The 24,822-nt window shown below is 39.9% G+C and overlaps 1 protein-coding gene across 1 annotated transcript in view; it reads right to left on the reverse strand.

Moving 5' to 3' along the window:
• Positions 1 to 24,822, reverse strand: part of gpatch2 (G patch domain containing 2) — a 210,538-nt gene that overhangs the window by 5,434 nt on the left and 180,282 nt on the right. Inside the window, exon 9 of the mRNA XM_052011432.1 lies at positions 15,688 to 15,773. Within this exon, the coding sequence (XP_051867392.1) occupies positions 15,688 to 15,773 (86 nt within the window). The remainder of the gene's footprint in view (positions 1 to 15,687; positions 15,774 to 24,822) is intronic.

Below are 24,822 nucleotides of genomic sequence, written 5' to 3' on the forward strand. Positions count from 1 at the left end.
CAGTAGTAAGGAAGAGGACTAGAATATAAAAGCAAGGATGTAATGCTGAGGCTTTATAAGGCGTTGGTCAAACCACATCTGGAGTATTGTGAGCAGTTTTGGGCCCCATATCTAAGGAAGGATGTGCTGGTATTGGAGATGGTCCAGAGGAGGTTTATGAGAATGATCCTGGGAATGAAAGGGTTAATGTGTGAGGAACATTTGATGGCTCTGGGCCTGTACTCGCCAGAGTTTAGAAGGATGAAGGGAGATCTCTTTTGAAACCTACTGAATATTGAAAGGACTGGATAGAATGGACGTGGAGAGGATATTTCCAGTAGTGGGAGAGTCTAGGACCAGAAGGCACAGCCTCGGAATAGAAGGATCTCCCCTTAGAACAGAGATGAGGAGGAATTTCTTTAGCCAGATGGTGGTGAATCTATGCATTGCCACAGATGGCTGTGGAAGCCAAGTTATTGGGTACATTTAAAGCAGAGGTTGATAGGTTCTTGATTAGTAAGGGCATCAAAGGTTGCAGGGAGAAGACAGGAGAATAGGGTTGAGAGGGAAAAATAAATTGGCCATGATTGAAAAGCAGAGCAGACTTGATGGGCCAAATGGCCTAATTCTGCTTCTATGTCTTATGGAATGGATAAAAATGAAACTATACCAAGTATATGTGTGAAGAACCTATGGTACACCCTGCTTAATGGAGAATTGCTTGAGTGACTTTATACTATTGTTTTAAATATCAATATTAATCAATCTTGTGCCATTGAACAGTATTAAATGCTGTTGTTGATGAATCACATTTCTGCTATCACTATTTGCATCTTTGTAACATTGCCAAATTCCGCCCCACTAAAAACCATCTAGTGCTAAAACCCTCATTCATGCCTTTGTTAGCTTTAGACTTAACTACTCCAACACACCCCAGCATTCTCCCTCATTCTACTCTCCTTGTAAAAACTTGAGGCCATACAAAATTTCTGCCCACTGTCTTAACTTGCATTGTTGTACTTAACTGTCATCTCTGCAATTGCAGACCTACACTGACTCAATGCCAAGATTTTAAAATGCTTAATTTTGTTTTCAAATTTCTTTTTAAGGCTTTTTCAACATTTGTTAATGTCTCTGACATTCAGATATTTAAAAATATTACAACTGATGTAAATAATAATTATACATTTAAAAATTAAGGTGTTTATTAAATACTTAGAAATTGTGAAGACCATTAAACTAAAATAAAATGCTTAGAAATAAATGCACCTTCCCTATTTTATTAAAATGACTGGAGCCTCTGCACCTGCGTCAGCTCTGATCTGGCAAAGGACTAAGGAGGCAATTACCCAGTAATCAGGAACATGTGTGGATCTGATCTCATCCAACTGATTTAACACTTATGATGCAAGCAGGGGTGGAGCCACAGGGGAGTGTATTTAACATGGAATCATGGAACAAGTGGATATCCTTGCTTTGCATATGATGCATTGAATAGCATGCTGTACCCCAAACATGAGGATGGTTGGAAGTAACAGAAAAGATAGACTATGAAAATGGAGTGTAATTGGTTCTAAATCATGATCCATGCAGGCAACAATGTCATAGGAAAGATTATAATGGTGGTTTTGCTGCTTGAGTAGTTACACTCTTTCTTATCATGCAAGATCGTGTGAGTAACCATCTATTAATACACTTGATGGCTTGATTTGAGAAAATTAGAGATACAGATTGGCTATTTGGCTGAAAAAAGTGGTACAGAAATATGCTTTATGATCCTGGGACAATTTTGGGGAAAGGACAGTCATTTAGATGGATATGCTTCAAACATCTGAATTACTAAATATGTCCTTGGAGGGAAGGTAAATGGAATAAATAAGCGAGTGTTTAAGAAATAAGAAGAATGAAAGAGGGGAAAAAAAAAGTCTGTATACTCAAGGGGGCTTATGGAGACGCGCTTCTTGAAGGAAAATCAGAATGAGGTTATGTAGAAGGATTGAGAAGGAAAGAAAATGTGCAAGCGGAAAGGATAAGTGCACTGAGGAATATAAATGGATCAGGTTGCAGTATTTATATGCCAACATGCAGAGCATTTGAAATAAAGCTAGAGAGCTACAGACATTTATTAGAATGGAAGAATGCAACACCATAAATTTGATGGAATGTTGGCTTCAGTCAAAGCATGATTCAGAACTAAGTATTCTTGGCTATAAAATTAGAGAGGCAAAGAAAAGTGGCATAATGGCCTTATTAATTAAGGACTCAATTACAGACATAGAAAATATAGGTATTTGGGTCTCCTAAATGGCAATGAGATAAATGACCAGTAGGCTTAGGTTGAGGGACAAATAGTGGTCAGAATATAAGGAGAACTCTGCTGCTTTTTTTTTAATCGCGATGGGATCTAGTTGAGTGGATAAGCAGAGCCTATATTTAATGACTCAGTTAAAAGACAATATTTTCAGCAGTCAGTGAGAGAGAATGTTAAGTTGAGGCAGACACCTGAGATGAAGTCATAATGCCATACAAACCCTGAGTTTTATGTAAAATGTTTGTATTTCTTCCTAGATCTGTATTGTACACCAAACTCAACATATGATGAGGAACTTTTACTGAATAATAAAGTGAAAATTTGTGGATAGATGAAGAGTGATTCATGCCAACACCCGCTGAAGTAAGAACAATTATGAATTGACAGTGCTGGGGACTGGAAACTTTAAATTCATTCCTAACAGAATAAGCTTTTAATGCTGAAGTAATGTAGTTAGAACTTCATTGCTGTAGTTGATGTTGTCCAAACCATTGGGATCTCTTATTTTATGGGGCTTCCTTGGAATTTCTGTCATAGCTCTTGCAATACTAAATTATGGTATCACTGGGGTATCGGCTATATTCTATTACAAGATAGGCTGAATGATTTAGAAACCTAAAATGCAGGATCAGAGTTTCAAATTTGCTCTCATAAAATAATTCAAGCCCACAGACTGAAAATGGATTCAAGACAGTCTTTCAACTGCTAAAATAACATAAATGCAATTAATTATAATGACGGGAGGACCGATAATCACTACAAGGAGGGAAGACTATTCTCTGCAGTTGGCTGAATTGCCTGTAGTTTGAAGAAGATTCATAAAAAATGAATTGACATAATTTAACAATCTTCAGTGAGACCACATTGGACATGGATGGAATGGTGATCTTTCCCAACCGAATAGGGCACACAATGTGTTTAGAAATTCATACTGCTGTAGCCAATGTTGTCTGGGTGTTTTGAGGAAAAGAAGTTCCTTGGTGTTACCAAATCATTATGTTTCTTACGTTAAAGGATGTTTTTACATGAGAAGAATGAACAATGAAAGGGAGTGACTACCTTTTCAGTGTAAGGTAACCAATCCCCACTTGCATCTCAGTTGTATTTTTAAAATGTGTCAATCCTGTGAGCATCTTGTAATGAGTGGCATCATTATCATTAGAGGGACAATGTTAAAAACACCAATTTGTACTGCTATTGCACCATTGGTATTTTTGGCGAAAAAAGACCTTGGGAATTGCTTCTGATGAATGGAATTGGACAAAAATCAACACTATTTTAAAGTAGCATAAATTAGAACTAGTAACCAAAATTAAGCACAAGTTCATTGGGTACAACAGAATTTGCTGTTTTAGTTTCAATATGCAATATCATCAGCAAAAGTTTATTTCCTAAATACACATAGACAAAGAAAGAATCCAGAATAAACTTTCAGATACCAAATGAAACGTAGGATTTAAAGTAAATGCAAGTTCCTTTGTTCTGATGTGTTCCTTTGTCCTATGTGATGTAGGAGCAGTTATTACAAAAAGATTGTTTTGTACAGATATCGGCTCTGCTTTTATTTTAAAACTTCTGTTTCACATATTAAATGTACATATTTCACATTGAAACTATTTCTTGATACAGTAATGAATTCCCTTCCACTTGGTGATGATGAAATCACTGGTAATTTACAAACAGCATTTCTGTGCTGAAGGTTTAAAGAAACAATTATTATTCTTGCTGATTTCTTCATGAAACAACCTTCACCATATAAACTCTTCAAAATTCATTCTGAAAGAATCTCAAAGTAGGCAATCTTGGAGTGGAAGATCTTCCACTTTTGGTTTTGCATTTGATTTACAACTGTCACAAAGCAGCCTTCTTTTCTCTGAAACCTGCCAAGGAACACGGTGGACAGTACACTTTGCATAATTGGCTCAAGAGATGAAAATCTTGTATCAGTCTCTGCGGCCACTAATCTATCCAACTGACTGCAGGCCTAATTGGCAGTTTGTTTAGTAATTTGGATCCTAAAGTGCTTGTATTGATGTCAGATAAGAAGCCATACTGTGGGGATACAAGATGTTTCAGTGCCTGAAGCCAGGGGTAATGTTTGGTATATGTTATGACCTTTATGGACGTAATAGATATTTTCTTTATCTCCTGTTAATAAAATAAACATTATGCACATTCTGGAGCATTTTGCTAAATTCTGTTTTATGCAACTTAATTGTTACTAGTTTAGTAGAACAAAACTCTAAAACTGGGAGCTAAGGAAACTGTCATTTATTTCTTTTATATCAACAGACTCCAATGTATAAACCAAATTGGGGCATTTTGATTTTTAATCTAGATTTAAGATGAAAAATTCACTGTTCATTTAATGTTAACAGGGACAAATACTGTTTCAGTATTTTTTGTACTCTTGGTCATTTTCAACTGGAATAGTTTTGCTAGTCAAATAAATGACCAACACAAATAGCGCAAAATCTTTTGAGCATTCATTAAGGCTATGGACATAAAGAAAGCTATTCATTACTTAACTAGCAATTGCAAACAAAGACACTGACTTTGATTCAGAGCTGAGAATTGCTGTAAATTCAGAAATCAATACTTGGGTATATCAATATTAATTTTGTTGTTCAATACAAAGAGGGAAGTGTATTGAATATCAGCAGTGTAATAAATAGCATAAATCAAATGTTTGTGTCATTTTGCAAATGGCTAAAAATTAACCCAGTTCTGCTGGTATCATGGCTTTTTGTATGTAAAGAAAAATGGAACTTTTTGTTTGTTCTCACTATTTAATGCAAATCTGCAAATTGTTTTTGATGTGCTACGCAGTACTGATGATCGGTTACCAAAGCCTAATTTCCTTTGCCCCTTCATTGGTAGGCTGCCTTACCTAGGATATGACCTCTGGAATAACTCCACACTACCCTCTGTCCTCTAAGGCAGTCCTGAAAACCTATCTCTATCACCAAGTTTTGTTCACCTCTGCAAATCACCCTATATGGCTTGCTGTTAATTTTGTTCTTCTTTTGAAGTAGCTTAAGATGTTCTACTATGTTAATAGTATAAACAAAGGTTGCCATTGCTTCTGGGAGCAGAAATACTTATTTTTCATTGAAGCAATGTGTGACAATTGTAGAAGTTTCTACATTCAACTGAGAAAATTGTGTTTGGGTAACAGAATAATGGCTTTAACCTGATTTGAACTATTTTTATTCGTTTTCTAGGATCTGGGCATCACTGCAAAATCATAATTTATTGTCCATCCCTAATTGCTCTTGAGAATCTGGTGGTTAGTCACCTTGAACTACCACAATTCTGCTAGTGATGGTACTCATTGTTGGGAGGGATTTCCAAGATTTAGACCCAGTGGCAATTAAGGAATTGTGCTATATTACCAAGTCAGAAACCTGTTGGTGGTGGTGGTGTTCACATGCTCCTGCTGCCCTTGTTCTTGGTGATAGAGGTTGAGAGTTTGGGAGCTGCCACTAGAGTAACTTAAGCAAGAAACTGTAGTGTATTTTGTACATGGTACACATTGCTCCCATTGTGTGCCATTGATGGAGGAAATTAACATTTAGGTTGGTGGATGGGCTGCTTTATCTTGAATGGTCATGGTGTTGTACAGCATAGAAACACTGTGTCCATGCCAACCATCATGCCTATTGAAACTAATCCCACCTGCCTGTATTAGTTCAATATTCCTCTGTGCCTTGCTCACTCAAGTACCTGTCCAGATGTCTCTTAATTGTTGTTACTCTGCCTGCTTCCTTCACCACCTCTCAGTTCATTCCAGGTGCTCTTGTACTCAATGGCTCAGCCGATGGAAGACAAGCCTTCCATCTGCCAGCTTTACCACCCTATCTACCTGTGTTGCCATTTTCATGGAACAATGTACTTGTATCCCTAGGTCTCTCCATTCAACAACACTTCCCAGGGCACTGCCATTCATTGTGTATATCCTGCCCTGGTTTAACTTCCCAAAATACATCACTTTGCTCTTGTTTGAGTTAAATTTCATCTGCCATTCCTTTGCCCATTTTTCCAGTTGATCAATATCCTATTGTACCTTTGGACAACGTTCTTCACTGTCCACTATTACCACTAATTATGATGTAATCTACAAATTTGCTAATCCTGCCATCTACACTCATCCAAATCATTAATATATATGGCAATCACCAGAGTTCCCTGCAGCACACCACTTGTCACAGGCCTCCAATCTGGGAAAAACAACCCTCCACTACCACCACCAAGCCAATTTTTTATCTAATTGGCTAGCTCACCCTGGATCCCGTATGTTCTAACCTCCTGGACCAGCCTGCCATGTTGGACCTTGTCAAAAGTCTTTTCTAAAGTCCATGTGGACAATGCCTACCACCCTGCTCTCCAATCATTTTCATCACATCAAGAAAACTCTATCAAATTCATGAGACATGATTTCCCACGGACAAAGCCATACTGACTATCCCAAGTCGGTCCTTGCCTTTCGAAATGCAAATAAATCCTCCCTCTCAGAACCCCTTCCAATAAATTTCTCACTGCTGATGTAAGGCTCACTGGCTTATCTGGCTTCACTTCTTAATTAAAGGCACAACATCAGCTATCCCCCAGTCTTCTGGTACATCACCTGTGGCTAACAATGTTACAGAAATCTCTGCCAGGGCCCCAGCAATCCCCTCCCTTGCTTCACATAACATCCTAAAGACTCAGCAGTTTATCCACCTTCAGGTGTTTCAAGACCTCCAAATCTCCTCCTCTGTACTATTGATATGTTCCAGGAGATCACTGTTCCCTTCCCTGAACTCTCGAGCTTCCATGTCCTTGCCCATGATAAATAGATATTTAAGTCCAGGTCCATTTCCCATAGCTCCATACATAGATAACCATGTTGATCCTGAAGAGACCTACTCTCTCCCTAGCTACCCTTTTAATATACTTATGGAATCTTTTTGGATTTACCTTTATCTTATCTACCAGCGATATCTCATGGCCTCTTTTTGCCCTCTTAATTTCCTCCTTAAGTGTACTCCTACATTCCTTGGACTCGGTGGACTTGCTTGATCATAGCTGCATATACCTGATGTATGCCTCCTTTTTCCTGACCAGACCCTCAATAGTCCTTGTCAACCAAGTTTCCCTCATCTTGCCAGGTTTGACCTTCACTCTATAAGGAAAATGCTGACCCTGAACTCTTCCTATCTCACTTTTAAAAGCCTCCCACATGTTAGACAGCATCTGACAAACAGTATCTCCCAATCAGCATCTGCAAGTTCCTGTCTGATGCCATCGAAATTAGCTTCCCCCCAATCTGACACTTTTAAGGACCAGTCCTATCTTTTTCCATGACTATCTTGAAACTAATCAAATTATGGTCACTGGTCCCAAAGTGCTCCTCCACCAACAAGTACTTACCCAGCCTCATTTCCTCAGATGAGGTTGAGTGTAACCCCTTCTCTAGGAGGGCTATCTACATATTGCTTCAGAAAGCTTTCCTAGGTACACATAAATTCTGCCCCTAATCTAATTCCTTATTACTAAGGCAGTCCCAGTCAATATTATGGAAGTTAAAATCACCAATTACAACCCTATTATTCTGACACCTATCTGCAATTTTCCTACATGTTCCTCTAATTCCAGCTGACTATGGGGGGGCCAATGCTATAATCCCATCAGTGACTCCCCCCTCCCCCCTCATTTTTTTCCCCACATACTCATATGGCCATATACCCAGTCTCTGTCCTATTCTGATAACTATGGTATTTATGTGGCTGGTCCGGCTGAATTTCTGTTCTGTGGTGACCTTCAAGTGGGAAATGATGATGTCATTATCAAGGATATGCAGTTAAAATCTGTGGCAGAATGCTAGTTGCCACTTATGAATCCATTACGAATGTCGTCTTGGTCCTGCTGCATGCGAGCACGGGCAGCTGCATTTGTTGAGGAGTTGCAAACTGAATTTAACATTGTGTATTCATCAGCAAACATCCCCACTTCTGACCTTGTGATGGAAGGAAGGCCCAGAATAATGCCCTGAGAAAATCTTGCAATGATATTGTGGGATGATTGATCTCTGACAACCACAGACATTTTCTTTTCTGTCCGGTATGTCTCCAACCACTAGACTATTTTCATCTCAATGCCGAATGACTTCAATTTTACTAGGGCTCTATGATGCCACACTCAGTCAAATGCTGCGTTGATGCTAAGTAGAATCATTCTCACCTCTGGAATTCAGCTAATTGATCTGTATTTGAATCAAAACTTTCAAGATATCTGGAGCAGAGTATCTCGGCAAATTGACCATCAGTGAGTAGGTTATTTGTGAGTAAATGCTATTTGACATTACTGACGATGATAGCGAGGTAGACTGATGTTAATTGAATTGGATTTGTCCTGATCTGTGTCAACGGTACACACGTGGGCAAGTTTCCACCTTGTTTGATACATGCCAATGCTGCTACTATATTGGAAATGTAGCTAGTTCTGGAGTGCAGGTTTTCAAAGCAACAGCAGAGGGTCCTGACTTGAAATGTTGACTGCCTGCTTTCATCCATGGATGCTGCCTGGCCTGCTGAGTTCAACCAGCATCATAGTGTTTTTCATCTAGATTCCAGCATCTGCAGTCCTTTGTTTCTCAAGCAGAGTGTCTTTCTGTTCCCATATCTTTTGTTGTATCCAGTGCTCTGAGCAATTCTTGATATCAAATTGGACTGAAGGCTGGCTCCTGTGCTGGTGGGGATCTCAAAGAAGCCAAGATGAATTGTCCATTCAGCACTTCTGGCTGTTTGTGAATGCTTTAGCCTTGTCTTTAGCCTCACATGCTGGACTCCACCATCACTGAGGATGGGGATATATTTTAGATCATCCTTCTCCCAAAACCTATTTAATCACCTACACATTCATGACTAGATTGGTAAGATGGCAGGGCTGTGATCTGATTCATTCTCTCCTACAGAAGGATATCAGCCTTGGTTTACTGCTTCAGAACTGGCTGTAAGCTCTGAAAGCACTTTGTGGCCGTGGCCCTTGTTTAGTAAGTAATACAGATCGGAAAAAACTTTAATTTCCTCCCACCCCTACAACCCTTCATTCCATAGACAGATGCCTACACACCCAACCACAGCTCGCAGCTGTAAACATGCTCGTGCTCTGAGTCCTAGCTCCTGACAACACCCTGCCCCTGCACCTCTTTTCCCAGCAACGGTCTAACCCCACACTCTCAGTTCTGAGGACGTTCCCATCGTGATCCATTTCCAGCTTCCCTGCTGTCAGTCCGGGCCATGTTCCAAACTGCCACTCCTAGTCTTGGGTGCAAACTGCCCCTGCCCCCACCCCACCCTGCTGGTCCTGGTTGTGGCCTTGACCACATTCAGTGCCTTGCATCCAGTTTCTGCCATGTTCTGGCTCGTAACTTCCAATCCCGGCAAGTTCCTGGCATACCCTACCCACCTTCCCTGCCAAATCTGCCTCTTTACTTCCAAAGTTCCCATCAACTCTCTCCAGACTTTACCACACACTTATAGTCGAGAGCAAATTACTGTGGGCAACTAAGCTACAAATCCACACATCTTTGGGATGTGTTGCCTGCTTGGGAACTGGAGCAGCAGGGGGAAACCCACACATACACAAGGAGAAATGACAATTCCACACTGACAGCACTGGTGACACAAGAGAATGCAGTTGCTGGAATCTGGAGCAAAAACCAAACTGGAGGATCAGGCAGCATCTGTAGAGGGAAATTGACAGTTGACATTTTGGGTAGAGACCCTTCATCCAGTCTGAAAATTCCACACTGACAGTATTGGTGGTCAGGACTGAACATGGGTCACTGGAGCTGTGAGGTGGTAGCTCTAGTAACTGTGCTTCCTGTATGGGAGCCAAACTTCTGTTGCTCATGCCAATTCCATTCACCTCCTTATTCTCTATCTTCCCTAGCAACTGGCTCTCTTGGAAACATTTCATTACAGCTGGAACATTTCAACACACTTGAATTCCATCTTGACTAACAAATACTGTGTTAGTTTTTAGTGCGGTTTACTGAAGTGACAATAAACCCGCTACTCTATTCTTAGAAAACATTACTTGGACAAATCCACATCAACATCTGCTTATGCTATCCTGGATTCTTATCTGCACACATGCCAATAGAAATAGGTATACAGGAGAGGGCAGCGAACAGGCTGGAGCAGTCAATGAGTGAAATACCAAGCAGTAATGAGAATGAAGACCCGGGATTGCAAGAGGGAAAGTGCTTCTCCTCTTCGGAGAATAAAGCAATGGCCACCTAGACTGCAGAGATTAATGATCTCACATGCAAGTAATGAGCATAGTTTCAGGAGGCATAGTTGAGAGAGTTGGAAGGAGTTCAGCTCTCTCATCTGCAATGCATTGAAAGAAATTTCCCATGACCTGCAGAATATTCTGAAGAGTGAAAGCCTGTGAAATATATTTAGCATCACCACACAAGAAACAGCTCCTGAGGATACTCTGGGCTGTTGTTACTTCTGTTTTTACTGTTAGGAATGGAGAAGAGTAGGATAGGGAGCTTGAACAATGTACAGACCTTTCAAGATATAGTTGGAACATTTATTCTGTAATGAGACTGACCAATTGCACTTCTGAGCCTATCCAGAACCAAAAGGACTACAGAATTGAGCAAAGGTGCTGTGGGTGTCTCAGGAGATGGCACTCTCTGCTTCCTTTAAACTTTCTCCTGTGCCCATACATGAAGCAGCTAAGCCTGGCATCCATTCCCTATTACCATCTGTCGATCCTACCAGTTTACTTTATTCCACACAAAACATACCAAGGTCAAACTACAAGTTTTGAGGAGTCCACCAGTACATTTGAATTATCAGAGTAAGCCTGGCAACTTTAGAAGCAAAAGAACTACCACAGATCCTAAACCCCAGTAGCCCAAAAAGGAGCTTTTTTCCAACTTCAGTGTTCTGAGTTGCAGTAATCAGATCAGTAAATTTGCTGAAAGGGTCATACAAATTTATACACTGCCTCCTGTTTCTCAGAACTATGCTACCACCAGGCCATCTATAAGTCTTGTGAAACGAGCAGTAAATATGCAAGAACACAGGAAAAATTAGTCAATCACTGCAGCAGTGGATGTGGTTGAATTAGTTGTAGGACCTTGGAGAGCATAAGAATTGACTAAGATGATACTCACGATGAGGGATTTACCCATGAGAAAAGGGGGCTCTTTTCATTGGAGCGAAGAAAGTAATGAGGAAATCTATTAGAGATGTCAAAATTATGAAGTATTTTGGGAAGGTGAAAAGGGAAAGAATATTTCCTCTGGCTGGAAAGTCAGTGACAAGGGTTCATCAATTTAAAACAAAGAGTGGAGAGCGGGTCATCTCTGAGAGAAAAAAGAGACAGCTTGTAGAAATTTTGTTACTCAGAGTTGTTGCAACATGGTCTGTTTTACTATTGAGAGCTTTTGACTCCAATACCACCGTATCACTTATGCATTTAATTATTTGAAGCAGAGGAAGAGAAAGGCTGTTTAAAGAGAAGGGCAATGAGAGAAGCTTTGGATTGTTCTAGCTAAAAGCAAGAAAACAAATTGGATGGATTTTCTCTAAGCTATAAATGTTAATAATTGTATGATTTTTATCTTGGGAACCAGCTTCTGCAGTTGTGGTACAGTACTACCAAAATATCAACACTCTCCATGGAAACCCTGCAAGTGTGGGAACAGTCACTTAGATGCCATAGGTTAGTGATTAGATGACATGTTAAAATACTTCAAACATTCAGTTCAAGATCTACAGTCTGAATTCCTTGATCAAACAGTATTCTGGTATATTTGGGTTACAGGTACCAATCTTTGTCAATTATTAGCAGTGCTGTTTTTGTATACCCAATGTAATTTTTGTTATTTATGAGATGCCATGTGTTAGGTGTAAAAATATTTTAAAACAACTGGCAGCATACGGAAAACCAAGCAACGATCGCTGGGATACTGAATGTGTGAACAACCTAATTTAAAATGTAATCAAACTATAAATATTTGGATAGATCAACTGTAAAAGCAACACAGAACAACTTACTGTAATCAACTTTTATTTCGGTCACATTTGGAGCATCGTGTGCACTCTTGGTCATCGTACTACAGGGATAATGTGGAGGCTTTAGAGAAGGGGCTGAAGAGGTTGCCTGGATTGGAGTGTATCAGCTATAAGAAGAGGTTTAACAGACTTGGATTGTTTCCTTTGGAACGTTGAAGGCTGAGGGGTGACCTGATAGAAGTGTATTAAAGGGTAGATAGTCAGAGTATTTTACCCAGGATGGAAATGTCAAATACTAGAGGACATGGGTTTAAGATGAGAATGGGAAAGTTTAAAGGAGGTTTGTGGCATTTGTTTTTTTTGCACTAAGTGGTAGGTGCCTGGAATGTACTGCCAGGAGAGGTGGTAGAACTAGGTATGAGAGCAGTGTTTAAGAGGCATTTAGACAGACACATGAACAGGCAGGGAATAGAGGGATATAGACTATCTGCAGGCAGATGGGATTAGTTTGGATTGGCACAGACATGGTGGCCAAAGGGCTTGTTCCTGTGCTATAGTGTTCTATGTTCTGGGTGATTAATGTGAAGCATATGCTTTTTATTCTGTGGTGTATCCCTCTGACTCCATGACATGTTATACATTTCCTTTGATTTCAATGTGTGGACAGTGTGATTTTTAAATTTGTGTTTTACATGCTCACCCAGTCAGTTAGTTCCACTTATTCTGTTCATACATGGCGTAAGTTGGTTACACTATACATTATGCAGAATAAGATAATGGTTCAATAAACAAATACGGATGTAATATGAGCAAGTAAGGCAGAGAATGCTTCAGAAGATGCTTTGAGCCACATTATTATTTACATATGGAAGCAGAATTATTAATATGCAGCTCATGCATTTAATTAGATAAGCACTTGATGCAGAAGGTTTCATCGTATTCCTACAGCTATATCCCTTTGTTCTTTGCCCATTCCTTGCTACACTACTGATTCATTGTTGGTTTTATCCTTTTATCTAATTAGATCTCTTTGTATAACAAAGTTGTGAAGTGTATACCACACAAATGTTCCTGGAGGATGATGAAAGGAATCTATATATTAAAGTGTCTTCTGAGTTATTAAAACATTTTAACATTATCAGCAGTATGATTAAAACCAATTATGTCAATTGCTTAGGCCTGGATACCTGCATGTTCAGGTCTGTCCATGTGTGCCACTAACTTGGATGGAAAAGAATAGCCTTTGATCTCCCAAAGAGCTATCCTTCCAGTTTACTTCGGATAAAACGGGCATTAGTTGACCTATGCAAAATGAATACACTGTCACCGTTACTTGATAACTGAGCTCTATCCTTTGTCTGGTGCTGGTAGTAAGTTGCAAGCTACTCATTGGTACAAAAGAATTCCTTTTATTTAATTTCAGTGTGGGCCTTTGGATATCCCTTTTACAGTGTTCACAGTGTACAACAGTTAACTCCTGTGCATTCAGAAATGCATTCAGGAAAAGTGTGTGCTTATGGTTAAAAATAATTACTGGGGCTTCCTTGTATCACTGACATGCTTAACCATAGTTCAGAAAATTTTAAGTCCGTTCATCTCTTTGCAGGTAGAGAAAGAGGACATGCGAGACCACAAAGGGTATTATAAAGCAGACAATAAAGAGAAGATGATTTAAAAAATGATCCTCACAATATGCTGAAAGTAACAAAATCAGTTTTAAGACTGACTCTACTTGTCCACTGTATGACAAAGTCTTTAACACAGCTTTACAGATGGAGTTTTAAGTTTGGCTGGATTATGCTTGTGTTCACTGATTGCACTATTTCTGTGACTGCACTTATCTTTGCAGCCTCGTGGGTTCATGGCTGTTCCACAAGGCAGAGAAGGCTGTGAACATTGCCTAGACCTCAGATGATGGATTCTGACACCCCACCACCAACACCTGCCATGGTCTTTGGACAGCTCACTGTTGTCAAAGGCCTTTGGACATTTAAAGAGTTCAAAGGGATTTAAATATATTATTAAAACAATCTGAATTTTTTGTAAAAATAACTTTACATGCTGAAAATTAAAACATTAAGATTAATAAAATTAGAACATAGAATATAAAACAGAACAGCATTGGAACAGACCCTTCAGACCATGATATGTGCCAAAACCTTTACTAAATTACACTAAATCTCTTCTACCTGTTCATGATCTATACTCCTCCATTCCCTGCATATTCATGTGCCTATCTAAAAGCCTCTAAATGCCACTTTCGTATCTGCTTTCACCACTACCCTAGGCAGCCCATTCTAGGCATCTGCCACTCTATGTAAATAAAACAAAAATGCCCCACATATCCTATAAACTTTCATCCTTTCAAAGCTATGCCCTCTAGTATTTGACATTTCTAGCCCAGGAAAGAGATTTTGACTGTCTACCCTATCTATGTCCCCCATAATTTTATAAACTTCTATTGGGTCTTGCCTCAGCCTCCTACTCTCCAGAGAAAACAATCCAAGTCTGCCCAACCTCCCCTCGTAGCTCATACCGTCTAATCCAGGCAACATCCTGGTGAACCTCTTGTGTACCCTTTCTAAAGCCTCCACCACATCCTCGTAATGGGCCAACCAGAATTGGACACAATACTCCAAGTGTGGCCAAAGCAATGTTTTGTATAACTGCAACACTACCTCCTGACTCTTGTGCTCAATGCCCTGTCCAATGAAGGCGAGCATACCATCCGCTGCCTTTACCACCCTATCTACTTGCATAGCCAGTTTCAGGGAACTATGGACTTGGACCTCATGATCCCTCTGTATATCAGTGCTGTTAAGGGTCCTGCTGTTAACTGTATACTTTCCCTTTACATTTGACTCTCCAAGTACAACACCTCACATGTGCCCAGATTAAAATCTATCTGCCATTTTCTCTGCCCATATCTGTAACTGGTCTAAAATTCTACTGTATCCTTTGACAACTTCACTGTCCAGAACTCTGTCAATCTTTGTGTTGTCTGTGACCTTACTAACCCACCCACCCACATGAAAATAAAATATACCTGCACTTTGTCAAGGTTCGTGACCCTATTCACTCTACAAATGTCAGTCATTCCTGGCATAAAGCTAAGGATCCCAATATGAGGGGGACTCACCCCTGGACTCAGTGCCAAAAGCAGAGCAGGAGGTCAGATCTGCATTGCAATGCACAGGCATGGCAGCAAGGAAGGGCAGAGCCGCTCACTGCAGATAGCTGGTGGTTCCCAATGAAACACCAGCCGGCCAGCAGCACAACCTTACCCATTGGTTGGAAAGTCTTTCAGAATGGATATTACTACTTCATCTTTAAAGGGTTTCAATCTGCTGATTTTATTCTGCCTACGTGAAATACCTGCAGCCACAGGTCCTGGAGGTGCAGCTCTTCGTCTGCGTTTGATATCTCCTGTGCACAGTGATCCGAAGTGAGCGTTTGTTTGTCTGCAAGTAATTATCAAAGAAAGTTATTAGCTGGGACAAAACACTGCTGCCTGTCTCCATATAAACACAAAACCTGCATGATCTAACCCTGAATCAAAACACCCACAATGAAGATGTAGCTGCATAATAAAGCTACCAATCTTGTTTATATCAAAACATAATTATGCTTTTGGACAACTGCTCAGCAGCCAAACTGCATCATAAATTGTTACCAGAATGAATAATATAAAAGGAATGCTTTTTAATTTTCAAAACTGGCAATCTTTCCAGCTCCACATAAAATCAGGCAGCACTGCTTTGACAGGCAAATGCTGGAGATTAATTATCTATAGGGATTACAATACAGTTGCTGAGATTTCAATTGGCCACTAATACTTCACTGTCAGCATCGCATTCATTAAGGCACAAACGGGCAAAAACTGAAATGAATCTTTTAGATAGACCTCCAATTGAACCTGAAGACCCCATGAGCACCCAAGGTACAGGCTTAGCTGAGAGCTTTGCTTCAGTAATTTTGCAAAGAATTGATTATCTGTTATACTGCATTGAGATATCTACACTATTGATCACAGAGATTAAGGTACTCAGGCATCTTTTATTTTCTCATAGAAAGACATGCTATACTTGCAACAAATAGCACTAAGTAAGGACTAGTTTGTTATTGTTGTCACTCTTCATGTAGAACATACCAGTTACTTTTTAATTTAAAATCAATGACAGTCTGAAAGGCAGCCTTGTTCCATCAGCATAAATGAACCATTTGTCTTTCTAAGGAGTACCATTTTGATCACCAACCAAGGTGAGAGTGAACCATATATATTTTAATAACAAGAAATGTTTCAAAATCGCATGCATCAAGAGTTATTTGCTGATTAAAAGGGAGCTAGAAACAAGGCACTTCAAATGAGAAAAGTGCAGCATGTGTGAATGTGACTTTTGTTCACAAATAAATGTCAGTATATTTTTTTTAAATGGCTGGAGTGATGTGCACCATTTTACATATACATGCATATTTTATATATACATACATTGAATAATATTTACCTTCAATCACCATCAGTAAAATGTATGGAAATTTCGTTTCCAACAAAGTTAACAGAAAACTGCTTAATACTTTTTCCCAATAATTTATTTGTCTTTAATTTAGTATTTAACAAGCCCTCATCATTTGAGCATATATAATTACAACATTTTACTATGTCAATATTTAAAATATCACACCACCTCTGGTTTAAAACGTATGTTTCCCTTAATATACAGATCAAAGAAACCATGGGCTTAAAAACCCATTATTTTATTAAAACGTAATTAATACATCTATATGTAACAATGGAAGGTGTGAGATTTTCAGGATATCATTTACATTTATATTAGCTGACATTTGAATTCACACAATACTGATCTATAGGTATGCTGAACAAGTATGTTGTGGTAAAGGAAGGTGTTTTTATGGATGATTGAAAGGTTACATGTGTACGGTGTCTTCGGAGTTTAATTAATATGTACACATATGATACATGACATTTTATAATTATGAAAAGGGAGCATTGTATTAAGTCATGTGATCATAATCAGTTTCAAAATATTAAGTCAGGTCCTTGCACTTGTCAAAGCCCATGGGAAGATCTGAAAATCTGCCTTTTTAAAATTGGTCTTCTGATGCTTGTCCCCTTTTATTGTGTATATCCACCTGTCATTCTTTGTCAAAGCCCACAGTCTCAATATTTATCATTCAGCCTATTTGCAACTCCAACAATTGGAAATGCTATGCATGGAGATGTAGAAAGGTCTGCTTAGGGCTGTCAATGGAGTGGAGGGGAGTATTATTAACTACCAGTGGACTATTTAAAGTAAGCCTCCTTTCCTCATAATGGAAGGTGAGGAAGAAGTTATTGGAAGGAGCTATTTTATTCAGAGGATTATTGAACTCTTGGCTCAACGTGCCTTTGTTGGCTCAAGAGCATAGCTATTCAACTAACCCTGCTTTCTCCACAGCCCTGCAGTTTTCCCCCTTCAAATATTTATTCAATTTCCTTTTGGAAATCACAACTGGCTCTGCTTCAACTATCCTTTCAGATGGTATATTCCTATGCGAGTATCCAGTAGCCTGAACTAATGATCCAGTGAGATGAGTTCAAATCCCATCATGGCATGTGGGGATGTAAGTAGAGGAAATAAATTCTGAATTTAAAACAAAACTTGTGGCGGTCGTAGTGACCATGACAACTTCCAGATTGTTGTAATAATGCCATCTAGTTCATTCATGTCCTGGGAAAGAAAAACAAATTGCTGGAGGAACTCAGCAGGTCAGGCAACATCTGTGGAGGCAGAAGGATAATCAATGTTTTGGGTCAAGACCCTGCACCAGGATTGAGCGTGTAGAGGATAGATGGCCAGTATAAAGAGGTGTGTGAGAGGCGGGAGATGAGTGGAACCAGGTGAGTAGGGGGATGATGGACAGGTGCAGCCAGGTAGGGGAAGGGGAGGGTGGAGGTAGGGACAAATGCTGGAAGATAATAATTGGAGGCAACAAAGGGCTGCAGATTCTGTAATCTGATAAGTAAGGAAGGTGCAAACAGACAAGGGAGGGATGATGGGAAGTGGGAGAGGGGATCGGTTACCCAGTGGGTTAAGTGTGTGGGTGATAGGCAGAGGAGAAACACACTGGGTAATGGGGGGGATGGGGAGGTTTGGAATGAGGAGGAGGTGAGAGAACCTGAGTGGATCAGTATGAACTAGAAAGAAACACAGTATCTGTAGTCTCCTGTGACTTCATCATCTATCCTTGCCTAGTTTGACCCACATTCAATGTTGTGGTTGATTCCTAACTGCTCCTTGCTTCAGGGACAATTTAGACTGGCCGATCATATGGTGCATCTGGCTCGGGAACAAATACATAAAAATTCACAACAAATGTTGCTTCTGATTCCTTGTATAATCACCTTAAAGTTGTGCTTTCTGGTTATAAACAACTCTGCCAGTTTCCCCTTCTTAGTTCATCAAAGCTGTGCACAACATTGAGCACCTTCTGCAAGAAATAGTTTGGTCTCTCACATAATTAGGTCCCTCCTCTCTGTATCATTCTGGTAAATCCCTTCTGTATTATCTTGATACTCTTCTGGAAGAACTGATCACAAATCTAGAGGGCTGAGGGCTAGTGTTTAGAAAACACTAATCTCCTTGTGAAAGGTGCCATTTGCTTTTTGTCAGGTTTCTCACTTGCTTGCCACCTTCTATGTAAGTCCTAATGATCTTTGTTCCTCTTAAAATCCTATCACTTAATTTATATTACCTTTCCCTTATTAATCCTACCCAAAAGCATTATCTCACACTTCCTGCATCAAACTTCATTTGCTATGTATGCAAAGATTATTAGGATACTTTACAGTGTCATTCATGAATAGCTTAAATCCCCATTAATTCAGGTGATTTCCGGGATTTGGATAGAGTAAATTGTAAACAGCATTGCTAGTAATGAGCATTGCATCAGTAGCAACTTTGGGATTTCCACATTTAAACTACCCTTGTGAAAACATCCTGAGATTGCCATCAGCTTTATGGAGTAACAGGATCAACTGCTGATAGCTTTGCTGTCTTTACTAAGACAAACAATTCAGAAAATTTACACCCAGTGTAACACCAAAGTGTCTGCTTAACTCAAGTTCTGAGAGGAGCAAATTCCAGAAAGTGACATGCTAAGCTATAGGCTAAACACTTTTTTGAAGCAATTAAAATTTCTGGAAATATTTTGCTTCATTGGCAGATCCAAAACTAATTAGTGGAGACAATCAGAGACTGATAATTTGATGGTGTCATTTACTGGCCATGGCAATGTTAAATGTTCACTTTCAAAATACCGTTTCACAATGAAATAAGAATTCTTAGCACCACATGGGAATGAATGACATGTGAGGTGGTATCAAAAATAGTTATTGGCTTGATGTACTTGTGCAAATAAGATATTAAGGGTAGGCATTAATTGACTGCATCATATTTGCAGCATTTTCCCTTTTAAACATTAATAGAATTCATATTATTGAAGAAATAATAATTTCATAATCTGATACCTTCAAGAGATGAAGCCAGTGACATTTTTCAAAGTAAAAATAACTGACATTTCATTACAATCTAATAACATCTTTAGAATACTTGCAGCTCCAATGGCCACCTGGTTTATTTTTGGCTTACAAATCTAACACTGTAGCAAATCTAAATATTGAATACTACTTAATTAAAGTAATAACTCAAAGTAGTTTCTCTTCAAATAATTATGACATCAGTTACGGCCACATTTACTTTGTTCGACTGTCATACAAGGAACTCGCATTTACAATTTCACCCTTCATGACACTGGCATGTCCCAGAGTGCACTACAGCCAATGGTTTCTTTACAAAAAATAACAGTGCACAACGTCTTTCAATTGTTAACTTCATACCAGATATTCATGGTAGTTTCCTGTTTAGCACTTTGTGTTCTGTAGAGAAAGTCCCTGACAAATGATTTCAGAGCACAACTTCATTAGTAGATTTTTTTGAACAGATGAGTGGCACTGATTGTTGGCAGATAGAGGAATGAGGTTTGACTCTGAGATGGGCACACTTCTGTGGTTACCGTGACATCCTTGTTGGATTTTGGGTCTGTTCAGTTGGTGTAATATTTAAAGGATGGTGCATTAAGGTTATGCTGCAACATACAACTCTTGTGATTCTGATGAGGGAAGACCATACAACAATATTTGGTCTGTTCACATCTCAGAGCCAACCCTCATTTCTCTATCTGCCAACAATCAGTGGCACTTTAGCTCATCTCAGTGGCTCTTACTTCTCACAGGAGGATAAGACAACCAACCCATTCCAGTATTGGTCCAGTAAGGCATGGAAGGATATGGACCTTGGATGCAGGCAAATGAGATGAATGTAGATGGGCAAAGAGGTCAGCATGGACGTGGTGGGTTGAAGGGCCTGTTTCTTGCTGTTCAACCTTATGACTGCAGTAGCTGCTTCCAATGCATTAGCATCCTTCCTTAGATAAGGAGACCAATACTGTACAAGGTATTCCAAATGCAATCTCACCAATTCCCTACATAGCTAAAATGTAACCTCCCTACTTATTATTTTGTTTGCTTCTGAATAAACTATAGCATTTTGTTTGCTTTAATAATTGTTTATTGTTCCTGAATTCTATCATTTGCAAATCATGCAGTCAGACACCCTGATCCTTCTGCATCTCAGAGCTCTGCATTCTCTCACTATTTAGACAATATGCATTTTAATTTCCCTGCCAAAATCGACAATTTCACATTTACCACTTCATACTTTATATGTCTGATTTTTTTTGACTTTTTACTTGACCTATCTGTATTTCTTTATAGTCTCTAGATACCATCATCACACTTGCTTTCCTACTTCCTTTTTCATTTGCAAATTTAGCAACAATATTTTCAGTGCCTTCATCCAAATCAGTTACACAAATCGAAAAACACGGAGGCACCAGCACTGATCCTTGTGGCACACCACAGGCTGAAAAGGACACTTTTACTGTCTATTCTTTGATTCCTGGTTGCCAACCAGTTTTTCTTTTCTTTTCTACAACATTTTTTGATGTAGCACCTTATCAAATGTTTTGTGGAAATCTAAGTACAGTATATCCACTGGTTTCCCTTTATCCACAACATGTTTTACTTCAAAGACTGATATCAGAAGCAGCAGCCAATGATGTACAGCTTGAAATATTGTCCCTGTTGTAATGTTGCAATAGACAGAAATGGCAGCAAATTTGACCACAACCTAATCTCACAAACAGCAATGAAATAATGATCAGATAATCCTTTTTGTTTTGTAATGCTGGTGAAGAGTAAACATTGGCTGAAACTCAAGAAATTCATTCAAACAACTCCAAAACAATTGGGATATGCTGCTGGGGATGGGCTTACCCAGAGTATAACAATTATGGCTTTATCCCTGGGTATGTGGGTGGCTGTCAGGAAATTTCTCTCCTTGTTTCTTGACAGGATTTTTGATCCCCCTAGCTTGCCTTTTCCTGCACAAAACAGTTCCAAAAATGTGTCTACTGTGAGGTTTTCAACTTCATTGCTCTGAAAAACTCTGGAAAAAGTTCTTACTTGTTCACAGGAAAACCAGGTTTAACAAACCATGAAGTCTTGAAACCATGCTGTTTAAAGGTCCAACAGGTCCCTTGCTGAGATCTGTCACCACTGGAACATTAAATACAGCATTGTGCATGTCTGGAGTGCTTTGCTCACTGGGGTCAGGATCACAGGGTATGATGGTGTCCAGTGGTTAAACTAGTAGCAATCCAGAGGGCTGGGCTAACGATTACAGACCAGAGTTCAAATCCCACTGTGCCATCAGTGAGAATTTAAATCTGATCCATGATCTGGAATTAAAAAGCCAATCATTCAATAGCGATGACGACCTCAATGCTACTGTACCTTTGTAAGTATCTATGTGGTTCATTGACATCCTGCTTGGGAAGACATATGCCACTCTTACCTGGTCTAGCTTTTATATCCACTTTAAAAGGCCTACAAGCCACTCACCTCTAGGATACTGGGTATGAACAATAAATCTGGCCTTGCCAGCAATGTCCAGATCCCAAAAATGAATTAATAAAAGAAGTTACTTTTGCCTTTCTAGGCTCGGGATCATTCCAGAAGCTGCTGCTCCTGATGTCTGCCACATCTCCCTCTTTGCTGCTCACTACAGGATTAAGGTCACCATACTGAAGAAGAGAAGATTTTGTATATTTTTCCTTCAGCTCACCAGAGTAAGCATAGGCCTCATTGTTGACTTCTCCAAAATGCAGGCATTTGTGCTCATGCCTTTACTGAAATCTTTCTGGCAACCTCCTGGCAGCTGTGGGACCCTGTGGGCCCATGGCCTCCTACAGTCACTTCTTCATTAGCTGTCAAGACTTATTGATCCCTTGGGAACACACTTACAATCTCTTCCATCATTGAGGCAACCATTCATTAAGTAGCAACTCCCTTTTGTAGCCAGAAGAGTGCTGTTTGCTTTGTCTATGTCCAGGTGTTCCTATATCTTCTGTTGACTGTTAGAATCAGATTTATTATCACTGACATATGACATGAAATTTGTTGTTTTGTGACAGCAGTATAATGCAAAGACATAAAGATAGTAAATTTACAAAAATAAATAAGTAGTCCCCAAAAAAAAAGGAATGAGGTAGTGTTTCTGGATTGTTCAGATATCTGATGGCAGTGGGAAGAAGCTATTCCTGAATCGAATTGATGAATTTGGGTCTTCATGCTCCTGTACCTCCTCCCTGATGGTAGTAATGAGGATGTCCTGGATGGTGAGGGTCCTTGATAATGGATGCCACCTTCTTGAGGCACTGTCTCTTGAAGGTGTCCTCGATGGTGGGGAGGGTTGTGTCGGTGATAGAGTTGGCTGAGTCTATAACCCTCTGCAGCCTCTTGCGAGCCTGTGCATTGGAGGCTCCATACCAGGCTGTGATGCAACCAGGCAGAATGCTCTCCACTGTACATCTGTAGAAATTTGTATGAGTCATTGGTGACATACCAAATCTTCTCAAACTCCTCACCAAGTAGAGCCACTGGCGTGTCTTCTTCGTGATTGCATCAATGTGTTGGGCCCAGGATGGACCCTCTGAGATATTGACGCTCAGGAACTTGAAGCTGTTCACCCTTTCCACTGCTGACCCCTCAATGAAGACTGGTGTGTTTTCTCCCAACTTCCACTTCCTGAAGTCCACAATCAATTCCTTGGTCTTGCAGATGTTGAGTGTGAGGTTGTTGTTGTGACACCACTTAACCAGCCGATCTACCTCACTCCTGTAAGCCTCCTCATTACCATCTGAGATTCTACCAACAACAGTGGCATCATTGAATTTATAGGTGGTGTTTGAGCTGTGCTTAGCCACACAGTCTTGTATAGAGAGAGCAGAGCAGTGGGCTAAGCATGCATCCTTGAGGTGTTGATAGTCAGTGACGAGGAGATGTTATTTTCAATACACACTGACTGGTCTCCCTACAAGGAAGTTGAGGATCCAGTTGCAGAGGGAGGTACATAAGCCCAGGTTTTGAAGCTTGGTTATTAGTACTGAGGGAACGATGGTGTTGAACACTGAGCTGTAATCGATAAACAGTAGCCTGACTTGTGTCTTGCAGTTGTCTAGGTGCTCCAGAGTGGAGAGCCAGTGAGATGGCATCTACTGTAGACCTGTTGTGGTGGTAGGCAAATTGCAGCCGGTCTAGGTCCTTGCTCAGGCAGGAGTTAATTCTAGCCATAACCAACCTCTCAAAGCACTTCATCACAGAAGATGTGAGGGCTACTGGGTGATAGTCGTTGAGGCAGCTCACCCTGCTCTTCTTGGGCACCGGAATGATTGCTGCCCTTTTGAAGGTGGGAACCTCAGACTGCAGCAGTGAGAGGTTGAAGATGTCCTTGAATACTCCAGCCAGTTGGTGAGCACAGGTTTTCAGTACCCAGCCATTGCACTCCTAATCAAGGAAAGCACTACTTCTGCATTGAGGGAGGATATCCTAGTAGGCTCCTCAAATGAGGACATGGGCAGAAATGAAGGACAAAAAAGGTGTTGTCTCTTTGATGGGGGTGTATTATAGACCTCCTAACTCCTTGATTAGGAGTGCAATGCCACCTCCTCTTTTACATTCTCCTCTGTCTTGGCTGAAAATTCTGTACCCCGGGACACTGAGTTGCTAGTCTTGCCTGTCTTTCAGCCCTCTCAGTGATAACAACAATATCATAGCCACACATGTTAATTAAAACTTGAGTTCTTCTACCTTACCAGTTAGATTCCCTGCATTAAAATAGATAAAATTTAGTTCTGTATTCCCTTCATGTACATTTACCATCATGCTCTGCCTACTGGACTTAGTAATGTTTTCTCCTCTGTGGAGAAACAGAAGCAATAACACCTCATGCTACCATCCAATGATTGAAATGTACAGTAATTTCAGAAAATGTTTAAATGCAATCTGTGGATGATTCAATTAAGATAAACTTTTGCCTAAACCAGAAGCTG

The sequence above is a fragment of the Pristis pectinata genome, chromosome 3, assembly GCF_009764475.1.
Source record: "Pristis pectinata isolate sPriPec2 chromosome 3, sPriPec2.1.pri, whole genome shotgun sequence".
Taxonomy (NCBI): Eukaryota; Metazoa; Chordata; class Chondrichthyes; order Rhinopristiformes; family Pristidae; genus Pristis; species Pristis pectinata.